Raw genomic sequence first — 12,362 nt, 5'->3', positions numbered from 1 at the left:
AAATGTGTTGTCACTGTGTTCAAAGCAGTTATTTATCGTGACTAGCCGAAGTCAATAGCTCTATTCCTAGAGTGCAGAGACTATATGTTTATAGTTTTCATGTACAGTATCCTATGGCTTTTATTCAACCTGCCTCTGAGGAAAAACTTGTTAGTGGTCTCCTGCACTTTTGTTAATGCTCAAATCTTGAGAACAATCCTCCTTTTCTCAGAAAATCTATTATAAGAAATAAAAGTTCTACTTTAAAACAGAATCATTGTACTTAAAAGTACAGTGCCTCTTTCAGAATTTGCATTTTGTAGTATTTCCATTTGCATACAGCACAGAAAATTAAAAAGTAGAAGATATTTATTATCTGTAAAAAATAAGGTGGGCTTTATTCACTAAGTATTAAAAATAGTTTGGCCATCATTCTTATTAAAAGGATATTTATTTAAATAAAGCCAAGAGGGACTCCATAACTCGCTTCTTATCAAAATAGTTATTTCCAACACCAAGATAAAACTGATCTTACAGTTTTACATACACAGCTTTGAATATGACAAAATTAAGTTCATTCATATCAGAATATAGTACACTGTATAAGAACACCACTTTGGATGTTTCCCAGATCTTCCACTTAACAGTTCAAGTTACTCAACTTCTGAATTGTGCTTTACACTCTATATAATGGGAATAAAGCCTGCCTTACATGGTCATGATTGAGGATCAATTGAAAAGCCTTAGCACAAGTAGGAACTTAAAAAATAATAGGTCTCTTATCTACTCCTCTTAAAAAGAAGTTGATTTTACTATGACTTAAATATATTTCATATAACAAATATATTCAAGTATTTAAAGGCAAGTAATTCTTGCTGATACTATGCTTTCAGGATTTTTAAAAATAATCCTCATTAATCCATTATCTAATGAGTAGATGACAATCTTATTTCAGGTCACAAGTTCCTGGCCTACTTTAAACTTTAAGAAACAGAATTCATTTTCCTTTCTAAAAATCACCTTAAGTTCTAAGTCAAAGTTCATAATTTCCTGACCATATTGTCCCTCTAACTTACACAAATAGTCCAGCTTCAAGCAAATGGAAAAAATTTATTGGCTACAAAACCAGTCACGCAAATTAAGAGTCTATGCTGTAGTTATCTCAATATTTGGCAGGATACGTAGACTGAATCCCAGCTGGCTAGCAAGGAAAGTGTGCCAAGTAGAAATATAAGTCTTTGCACACTTTAGAGTCCAGATTAAAAACGGCAGTAGACAGCACAAAGATGGAAAATGGAAGCAGCTTCACATAAAAGGCAATAGAAGCCTTCTTTTACCCCTAATGCACACAGCCCAGGATTCTAAAATTTAAAAAACACAGATCTCTCAGAAGGGTGAACAAGCTGGAAACTCAATGGCTTCAACAGAAACTTCAATCAGAATTTTTAGTTTTTAAAATTAAAGATTAAGGACCGCCCCGTGGCTCACTCGGGAGAGTGCGGTGCTGATAACACCAAGGCCCCGGGTTCGGATCCCATATAGGGATGGCCGGTTTGCTCACTGGCTGAGCGTGGTGCTGACAACACCAAGTCAAGGGTTAAGATCCCCTTACCGGTCATCTTTTAAAAAAATAAAAAAATAAAAAAATAAAAATTAAATAAAATAAATAAATAAATAAAATTAAAGATTAAAAAGTTAAATTAAACTAAAGACTAGATACGGAAGTATTTGCAGATGAAAACAGAAATTCTGAATTTGCTTTAAAATAATCCGGGGTTAAAGGATAGGAGGTGGAGAGAGTAGAGTGTAGAACAGATGAAACAAGATTTGCCATATAAGGACAACTGCCAAACCTGGATAACTGAGTACATCGAGGTCCTTTCACTTTTCTACTTCTGTGTATCCGAAAGTTACATAACAAAAGTTTTCTTGTTGTTTAATTTAAAGGTTAGGACATTTTAGCAACTTGACCCCTCCCTGCAGTTCTTATTCACAGTTTGTAACTTTGTCTCTGGTTCCCTTACCCATCAAGTATCTGTTCCGAAAAATGGCAACTATTATGTTTTATCATGACCTCATCCTGAGTTTCCTCTTCATATCGCCACAATTTTTAAAAGTACTATCCATTATAAAGTACTTAAAACAAAGTATTTTAATAGTGTCAAAAAATTAGCCACATATTCCCCTACGGAGAAAGAAATCCACTTAAAAACCAGGAGAAATGCCAGGAGAGATAATAGAATTCTGAGTTCAGATAAGCCCCTTTCACTGTTGTGATATAATGTGATATACTTTTACAGCAAAAAGAATGAGCAGGGACATTCCACTGGAAGGATACTATGGAACTTAACTTATGAACAAACTGTTGATAAAAATTTCTAACAGGTTCTTAAATAAAATGCCTGAACATGACCTGCAAAAGACTGCTAAGATTTCTTAGACCTAAGTAGGTATATCAGTGCTTTTATCTGGAGAAGGTCCCAAACTTCATCATTCTCAGAAGGGTCCCTAACTCAAAAAAGTTTAGGAACCACTGGAGATTTATACACTCCTTTCATCAAAAACTTAGGTTTGGGTTTCTAAAGTTCAATGAAAATCACAAGACTTTCTAAGTGAGAGTAAAGGCAATAACAATCTGACAGTCATACTGCAAGAAGAGAGTCTAGGCATGAGGGAAATGTCCAAAGTTTAGAGGAGAGAGGCAAAGAAAAGGAAGGTCATAACATAGAGCACAGAAATATTCACAGAACTATAACCAACTTACAAATATATGAACTTAAAAATGGTTTATAACAACTTGTACCTATTAGGAATAGGATAAAACTTTCATAAAAATGAAAAGCTCTCTCTCAAAGTTCTCTTCTTAACCTATAGGGGGTTGCCAGGGTTGCTGCAGCTCTGCGTGTCCAAGGGAGAGGAGGAAAAGAAGAAATTCATAGTGCTACACCATTCCCTTCCCACTAAGGGTGCCTTTATGAAGGAGAAAGAAGAGGAACAAGATGTTCTTGAACATTTATTTAGTTGTATTTTAGTATACATTTTCTCCTCATAAACTCACTATACTTGAGTTTGGATTCACTATCAGTCCACAGTGTCAAAATCAGAACTAAAATTTACCTACATTAGACTAGGAAACTATTATCTCATTCTACAGAAAACCCTGTTTCCAGTTCCCACCAGCTTCCAACAGCAGTTTGCACATATAAAGATGTATTATCAGCAAAGCTACATAAGCAATTGCTGCCTATGAATACTTAACTCCAGGTTCCTATTTCCCCCTTACCTAAACATTCATCATTATTAATACGCTCTGCCATCAGGGCCCCCCCACCTGCCAATGACGCCCCATTCTCCAAAAGACACCACACTTAGGGAAGCCTGTGTCAGCCTTCCTTGACCATGTTCACCACTTGCCCAGCTTCGTCCTCCTTCTTCCAGCCCACCTGCCCACACACTGTGTATTAATTATCTGGGAATGGCAATAAATGGCAATAAGAGCACTAGATAACTCAAGTGGAACAGCATTCCCAGAGCCCAGCACAGTGGTTTGACAAATAGTTAAGTACTCAATAATATGTTGAAAATCAGTAAATAAATCTCATTCCAATTCTGTCACTAAATGACCTTGAACAGTCACTTAACCTCTTTGAGCCTCATCTACAACATGAGAGCCAAGTTAAAATCCATTTTAGCTCAAAAGTTCTATGATTACAACACATTTTTAGGAGCTGACGTGGAATCAGTTTTTATGCTGTTTCCTAATGAAAATTTAACCTAACCTTAAATTATGAACAATGTTTGAGGAGAAATGCGGGCAAAGCAGTAAGGACAGCCAAATCAGAATTAACCCAGAGGATCAAGGGAATGACAATAACAGCTGGCTCATCATCTCATCCAAGGGTGTGAAAGAGAGTGAAAAAATGCTCAGCATTTTTAGTAAAACTATGCAAGGCACAGTCCATTATACTGTTTGATGTGCCTTATACTAAGCCTCCAAAGGACAAATTTCTCCTAAAAATTCAGTATCATGAAAGTTTTTTCCTTATTTCCTTTCAACATATGAGATCGATATAACCTTTCATTATCTCTAAACTTTGCCAAGAAGTCAAAAACTAAGGTTTGTTTTCAACTATTGTGCCATCCTTATCCCACTGCTTGGATACTTGTGCTGTCCCATCCTGTCTCATCCCCTTCCCACCTCTTCCCTGCAATCTTAGTTCTTCAGTCTTTTAGTTAATTGCACCTTTATCATTTATTATAAGTTTCAAACCCCTTACAGAAGTGAGTGGGGGGTATAAATGACAAAATATATTGTTTTAGGAGAAAATACTAGATGCCATATTTACAAGTTAAATTAACATTTTAAAACTACAACCAGTTTTGTGGATTAAAACCTACCAATAACAAGTTGCTACTGGCCCCATACTCCAAACTAATCTCAATTTGCAATAAAGTTCAATTCTTCAATATCTCTACTCAACACCTCCTAAATCTTTCTGAACTAGTTTTGGAGGAAAGTCTAACATTCCTAACTAATCCTCAATGTAAACGCTCATCTCATTTTCATTATCAGTAACCATCCAAATCCTCCACAGTACTAGAAATGAGATACTATGTAATCCTAACACAACAAAAAGAGATGTTAGAATTGGTGTTTATGAAAGACTGTTCCCAAAATGTACCCTGTGTAATAGTCTAGAAACACTGATATCCAAGTTGTTTAAAAACATTTCAACTGCCAAATGTTTTATTAAAAGTTCTTAAATCTTACAAAACTATCAATAGTCTCCATTAATCATAAATGCAGAAAGAAAACCCAAGTAATATATGTTTTGGAATTTAAATCACTTAAATAAATGGCTTGCACAAAGCTTGCTTGGCTCAGAACAAACAAAATCAAAACTTACCTGAAGTCATTAATTTAGCACAGCTACTTCTGCTTGCATCATCTTCTAAGATTCGGTTTGCACTCTTTTCTTTCCCAAGCAAAGTATCCTCCAAAGGTAAGCATTTATCAGATACAACACTGTCTTCACCCATGGCATGACTAATTTTGCTATTAGCTTCAAGTACTGAAGTGACTTCTTCCAGCTGAGCAGCTTCACTAGATTCTGAATAAGAGGAACCCTTACCCTGGGCTAAATTCTTTGAAGAAACTGGGAGAGACTCATCATCACTATCAAATCCAAAAGGATCTCCAGCATTTTCTTCTTCCACTTTAGGTTTCTTCGGAATTTCTTGGATATCTGGTTTGAAATTAGGCCTCTTCTGCCCTAATTTAGCCATAAATGTGGTTTCTCCCCATTTTGTGCTAAGGGTGGTCCGTTTATTGGAAAAGACTTCATCAAATTTTGAACTGCCATTTCCTCCTTTCCTACTATATGTTTTCCCAAATCTGGATGTCATTTTGACACCTGTTTCATATTCTCTGCAAAAAGAATTTAAGAAAATATATAATACCAAATACTTAACAAGTGTTAAAGACTGCATATAAAAATAAGAACCTAGGGATTCTCCCCATTTGACTTTTCAACATTCACCATACAGACTTTTAAAAATGGTTAAATAAATATGAGGAAAGGATGTATAGAGGCTCATTTTTTACTCTATATGCTACCATGTCAATTTTTTTTTACAATGAGTATATATTCATATGCTACTTACAAAGTAAAAAAGCTTAGTGACTAACCAACTTATAAAACAGGAACCACAAAACCAATTTACAGTGAAACATATTTTCTAAAGTTCCAAATGAATCAACTCACTATTCTCCTAATCATTTTTACTTAAAAAAGAATCTGAACAGGGTAATTACTCCTAATATAAAATCTTAAGCACGAAATGGTAATATTTTTCAGGATCTCAGAAATGTCAAATAGTTGACAAAATTTAGTCCTTTGAAATTTCAAAGCACTTATTCATATGAGGAGAAAAGGTCAGAAAAACTGCACTATTTTCTCATGTATTACAACCTGCAGCTTTTATTCCAACCTTGAAGATTCTGATTCTTGGTCTAATGTAAACTGGACTGTGACTTGAAAAATACTCCTTAGGTGATGACCTCCCTAAGCGCAAGAAACCATCCTTGTTCTATCTTCCTTGTCCCTGAAGTGCTGTGCTCATTTGCCGAGTTACATCTTCTGGAGCTGGTGAACTCCAGCGTATTACACTGTTCCATGGATTATTACAGGAATAAAAGCACGTAATCTTTATTTTCCCCTATGATTTATAAATGACAAATCGATTGATCTGATTTATCTGCACAATAACAGGTATTAGGACAAAAAAATGTTTCAGAGCAGTAAATCAAGAGTCAAACATTTCTTAAAACAAGTTACAGTACTTTTTAAACACCATCAATCCTCATCCATTTCTTCCACTTTGACCTTCTACAGTCTAAATATCAATACATCAAATACAACTAGAAAAAAGGAAACAATTTCCTAAGGGCCTGAAAAAGCTTCATTATTTTGAAACTTACAACAATTGAAATATTTGAACTATACTTTTAAATATGTTTTGATCTATACTTTTAATGTTTTCTCTTTATTAGCTTAAATTCTTACAACTTATAATGAATCACTGTCCAACTTAGTTATACTCAGTAAAGTTTTACTTAGTTTTACTCAGTAAACATTCCTCCCCCCCATGTTTGGTAAAAAGCCAATTCTAATTCGACAAAATAATAATTTAATCATCATACACATCTGTGCTAAGAGAAGAGTTTTCCTCAGGGAGATCTATTTCCCCTTCTACCAGAGATTTACCACTAACGAGTCTGTCTTTCTTATTAAGTACAACCTAAACAAAACTAAGTATATTGGGCAGCTACCAAGGACAACAAAATAAAGTCATTTCTCTTTATTCCTTTAAGAACGTAAAACCCTGATCTGCAGACCTACACTTACATATACACCAACAAAGCTGGAATGTTTTGGATACACTTACGTGGTAATCATCTAAAAATGCTGACTAAAGGCCAAACCAAAAATGTAGACTTGAGCTCCTTTAGATCAAAATCAGAAAAACTCGTCATAAAAATGGTCCTAGAACCACAAAGCGTTCATTGTTGAAAGTTTAGAGTCTGCAGATGAATATTTGATACTAAGGATTTAATGATTTTAAGTATGATTGAAAAAAATTGTGGCTATGACTCCATGCCTTTTACAAATACATACCGAAATATTGATGAAATAACGTCAGCAATTTTCCAACATTAAGGAATAGAAAGTTAGTTTATAGATGAGACAAATTTAGTTAACAGTAACTACTGAATCCAAGCGATGGGTCCATGGGTTCATTATATAACATTCCCTACTTTTCTTGCCTTTATCGTTTCCCATAATAAAATACTTTTTTAAAAAGTCAGCAGACTAATGCGATGGCATTATTTAAGCATAAAGTACGCTGAAATTCAAAACTAAGTGTGCAGACATATTTGACACTATATGTTAAGTATTTTTCAAGTATACAGGCTATCTTGCTCAGGCTTCAAACTCCAAACACTGTCCTAACTAAAAAGGAAAGAATGATTCGCGACTAAGTCTTTTCGGTCCCTGGGCCTTTGCCTCAGCCCAAAGCCAGGTCAAATTTTGAGGAAAGTGAGCTGGGGTTTTAAAAAAAAAGTCCTCACACTTAACCTCCACCCAAATCTTACGTCTTCCCGGTCCCCAAGAGCTTTAGGGGCTTCAGTTAAGGAGAGCGGGCAGGGGCAAACCTAAACCCCCAGCAATCCTCACCTGGGGGCGGCCGGTGCGCCAGGACGCACAGGGAGGGATAGCCCCCTCCGGCTGGAAGCTCACGCAACTTTTCTACTCTCCACCCCCACCGCCCAGGAAAGGGATGTTGCTTCCGACGCCCCGGAAGCCTCTGCCCCCGAATCCCTAGGGCAGCACAAGGCCTCAGTGGCAGCAGGGGCGGAGGAAACGACGGGGTAGGATTCAGGGCTGAAGCCAACACACTTGACCGGGCCTGGGGAGGGAAGTCAATCAGCAGCCACCCGGAAAAGAACTCAGAAAAAGGAAAATAAAAGATGAAAAAGAGAGTTCTTCAGGTCGTTCCCCTGCCCAACTTCCTCAGAGGCCGGGTGGGCGAGGCAGCGAGACTTCCATCGCCCCCTCCCAGTCCCCTGCCTCCTCCACCCTCCCTGGCTCACTCCGGGCCTAGGCAGCCGCCCGAGACCTCACTTACCCTCGGAGCCTGGCGGGTGCTTTGGCCTCGGGCCGCCTCCGCCTCTCCCGCTCCCAACGGCCCACGGGCGGGCGCGGGAGCCCCGCGCGGGAGAACAGAGCCGGCTGGTGCGCCAAGAGAGACGAGGGGCTCCGCCACCGTCAAAACCCGCGACTCCGCTTTCGGTAAATAGGAAGCCCGTGGAGGGGGGGGGAGGAGCGGCTGCCCCGCAACTTCCCTCCCCGCCTGGAGCGCCGCCGGCCGGGCCCGGGCCTAGCCCTCCCTGGCCGCCGCCGCCGCCGCCGGGCTGCTGCCAGAGCCCGCTACGTGCCTCCGCTGGGCCGCCGCCGCCTCCTGCGCCGCCGCTTCCGCCGGTGAATGGTCAGCGCTGGAGTTTGAACAGGGCCCTGAACCATCTCAACGCCATTTGCGCTCCCGGCCCCCCACCTCCTTCCTCCAACAGCCGCTCGCTCCGTCACTACGCTTCCCACAGGCCCCGCGCGGCCGCCCGACCCCGCAGCCAATCGCGCGGCCGCTTACTCAAACCGCCGCGCAGGCGCCGCGCCCCGCATGCTCCGACGCCCGCCATTGGCCCGGCCGCGGGGCCCGACGGGAGTTGTAGTCCCCGTCCGCGGAGGTCGCGGTGCCAGGAGGCGGGAGAGGGCGGCGGGCTGAGTGGTGGTCGCGGGCCTGGCCTGCCGGGGCTCGAAAACCAGTGCCAGCTCCCGCTCCCGGCCCTGCCAGGAGACGCAGGTGCCGCGAGGGTGGGCGGGGGGCGCAGTGCAGGCAGCTGTGTCAATCGTTTCCCCTCCAGGGACTCGCTGGTGTCTGGGGACGGTGGGTTGTGCAGCTGCGCCGGGCCTGCTGGGGCCACCGCCCGGGAGCGGGAGGCGGGGAGCTTGCGGCTCAGTCCTGGCCGGTCCTGGCGGGGCTCAGGTAACGACCGCGAGAACTGGGAGGCTGGGGCGCCGGGCGCCGGCTGGTCACGACCGTCAGCGTGTCCGCCCTGGAGCTTTTTTTTTTTTTTTTTTTTTTTGGTCTTTTTGTGACCGGTAAGGGGATCGCAACCCTTGGCTTGGTGTCGGTCGCACCGCGCTCAGCCAGCGAGCGCACCGGCCATTCCTATATAGGATCCGAACCCGCGGAGGAAGCTCCGCTGCGCTCCCAAGCGCACCGCACTCGCCGGAGTGCGCCACGGGCCGCCCCGCCCTGGAGCTTTAACAGCCCCCTCCAACCCTTTAGTTCCTATTCTTGAGTTCTCCCTCGGTCCGCCGCTCACCCTTTAAAAATGACCCCGAGAATATTGGGTAGTATTGAGGAATTATCGTTAACCTTGTTGGGTGTGATAACGGTAATGTAGGGACTTTGTTTTTGTTTTTAAAAGACATAACTAAAGTTTTGACAGGTAAAACGACCCGGGGTCTGGGATTTACCTTAGAATACGCCTGAAAAACTGGGGGAGAGGGGAATAAAACAAACTGGCGGGCTGTTTTTCACACTTGACCTTGGGTGATGCGAACACATGCGCTCATGATACCTCTCTACTTATATCGTATATCCGAAATTTTCTATAATAAAAAGCTTAAGGAAATGAACCAAGATTGCCTCTGGGGAGGACAGGGAGGTGGCGGATGATGGGAGGATGGGGGATTTATTTTTCGCTGTACACCTGTTTGTGCTGTTAGAGGTTTTTCCGTGTCAGAAAATTGGAAAGTTGTTTTTCTTAAGGCTTCAGTAGGAAAAGAGCGTTCTAAAGATTAGCACAAGCATTTCTAAAGAGAGGTGTGTGATTCATCGGACTCGGACAGCCCTGTTGTTTGGTAGGCGGTTAATGGAGACCCACCTGGGAAATTTTTTTTTTAAAAAAAACAGTAATTGCTTTCAGTGAACAGTCCGCCCCTTCTTCCACAAATGTAGAATTTGTTTTGCATGCACCCGGAAGTTGTCAAGCTCCCTCCAATATAATCGGAAACTCCGAATTAAAAAAAAAAAAGTTTAGAAACTCTGCAGCCTTTCCCAATAGGAATTTATGGTGGATTTTCACGTGGTCGAATTGTCTTACCTTTCCATGACTGTTTACAAAATTTATATTCGGACTTTTACAATTTCCCAAATACCGTACAGTATTTTCTCTTAATTATTCCAAAGTAAATCAACTCTTAAGTAGCTGATAGGAATAGATGTTAAAGCAGGTCTTTGTCTTCCACTGTGGGTGATACGTGCATGACTTTTATTTGGGTCAGGTTTTTCTTTTTTAAAAAAATTGGTAGCTTAGGATCTTGTTTTTATCATTTTGTTTGAAGATCGCTGGCAGAGGTGCATTCTGTCTGCACTTACTATAATTATTTAGATGACACAGTGGTGGGTGCTAATTAAAGGGTAATTATCATCAGAGGCAAAAGGTAAGATCAAAAAGCCAAAGAGGTGGAGAGGCAATTGCAAGATCCTCCTGTAGAAGGGTGCTGTGAACCTTCCTAGACCGAAGGATGTATTTCCTGGCCTGGCTGGTGCTGGCCACTTGGCAGGGTCAGTGACTCTGTATGAAGCTGAAGTGGAAGGGTTAATTGTTTGAAGAAATAGTCTGTGGAGCTCTTTTGAGAGCTTTTTGTGTGGTGGTTTTGTTAAGTAATGGAACTTAGTAGTGTCAAATTCCTATAATTCAGAGAATGACCCCGTCAGCAGTTGTAGGCATAACCTGGGAGCTTTCTGGATTGCGCAATTCCTGTCCCCACCCCAACTCCACTGAATCAGAACCTGTATTTTAACAGGATTCCCCAGGTGATTGGTCTGCACATGGAAGTTTGACAAGCACTGATTTAAAGTATTCCCGTAGCATTTGAGAGCAATCTAATATTTTTTGTGAGGATGGCGGAGGGGAAGGGAGAACATTAAGAACCTACTGAGATGTTGGGCTTTTCAGGGGCCTCATTTGCATCCCAGCTCGTTATCCCTATCTTACAGGTGAGGAAATGGAGAGGCTGGCACTTGCTCAAGGTATTGGAGTCAAACTTTTTCTTAAACACTGGCTACCCATTAGTACTTGTGGACATTCTTGAATCTGGTAGAAAATGATACATGGTTTAAGTAAAAAATCGTGCGTGTGTGTGTATTTAGTCTGTGGAAGCTTAATACAGCATATGAATATTGAGTAGAGCTGTGCTAGAGCCCTCCACCCTCATGTGCCCACACTAAAGACAGATGGAGAGCCTGCCATCTCTAGGGCCTCTCCTGGAGAGGTTCACAGTCCTGACCCTGGTCTCTCCACCACCTTAACTCTTTACCTCCCTGGTTGCACTGAGGCAGACAAATGCCCTGTAGGCACCATATTCCCTTGCCATGGTCCTACTAGAATGAGTGAACTGGACTCCAGTATGGCTAACACAGAGGCAAGCAGCTTTTTGTTGTATTGCTTTTATTTTCTTAGCTTCCTCAGCTCATGCTCCATCTCCACTCCCTAGAATGGTTCTCTTCACTTAATGAGAATCTACTTCATACACACCAGGTAGCCAGGAGATGCTTGTTTCTTTGCTACAGTGCCTCCTTGCAAACTCTCAGATGTCTGAACCAGAAGCCAGAAATTACCATATTGACAACAATCAATTTTTTCTTGTCATAGGATGGGGAATAAAATTCTAAACTGTACGCTTGCACATTGTAGTGATTGTGTTACAAGCCCTATAAGATGCAGGCCAGGCCCTGCCCTTACCACTCTGAGACAGTGCCCCCTTACCTCAGCTCTGCCCACACGTGACTCCTTACCTGACCCCTTAGAGCCTTTGCATTTCCTGCCCCCTCTGCGTAAACTTGCATCCCCCAGATGGGATTAGGTTTTTACTCAGACAGGACTTTTCAGTGAAACTTCCCTGACCAGCCTATTTTAAATCATTGTAACTCCCAAATGCTCCCTGTCTTTGTTTTATTTTTCTCTAGGACATTTATCTCCCTATCTAATAAATCACATATTTTGCATGTTTATCTTAACGTGTTTGTCTTCCCTCTGAGGGCAAGGATCTTTTGTCCGTCTCGTTTTCTGTTGTATCTCTAGCACCTAGAAGAGTGCCTGGCACATAGTAGGGGTTCAATAAATATTTGTCGAATAAAGGTAAGATTATATTTTGAAAGGAAAGTGACTTGAAACTAACAATAGTTTCACATAACCTGATGGCTCCATAAATTGCTGGCTGTGGGGGGAGGGTAGTGGTTTCTGGAGTTAC

At 41.6% G+C, this 12,362-nt stretch overlaps 1 protein-coding gene across 1 annotated transcript in view; it reads right to left on the bottom strand.

The window, feature by feature from the left end:
* WAPL (WAPL cohesin release factor) overlaps positions 1-8,616 on the bottom strand; it is a 72,579-nt gene extending 63,963 nt beyond the window's left edge. Inside the window, exons 1-2 of the mRNA XM_063086553.1 lie at positions 8,170-8,616; positions 4,887-5,407 (exon numbers count right to left, since the gene is read on the bottom strand). Of these exons, the coding sequence (XP_062942623.1) occupies positions 4,887-5,385 (499 nt within the window). The 5' untranslated portion in view covers positions 5,386-5,407; positions 8,170-8,616. The remainder of the gene's footprint in view (positions 1-4,886; positions 5,408-8,169) is intronic.
* Between the last annotated feature and the right edge of the window lie 3,746 nt (positions 8,617-12,362).

Source organism: Cynocephalus volans, chromosome 2 (genome assembly GCF_027409185.1).
Source record: "Cynocephalus volans isolate mCynVol1 chromosome 2, mCynVol1.pri, whole genome shotgun sequence".
Classification (NCBI taxonomy): domain Eukaryota; kingdom Metazoa; phylum Chordata; class Mammalia; order Dermoptera; family Cynocephalidae; genus Cynocephalus; species Cynocephalus volans.
This window is presented reverse-complemented; position numbering and strand designations above follow the sequence as displayed.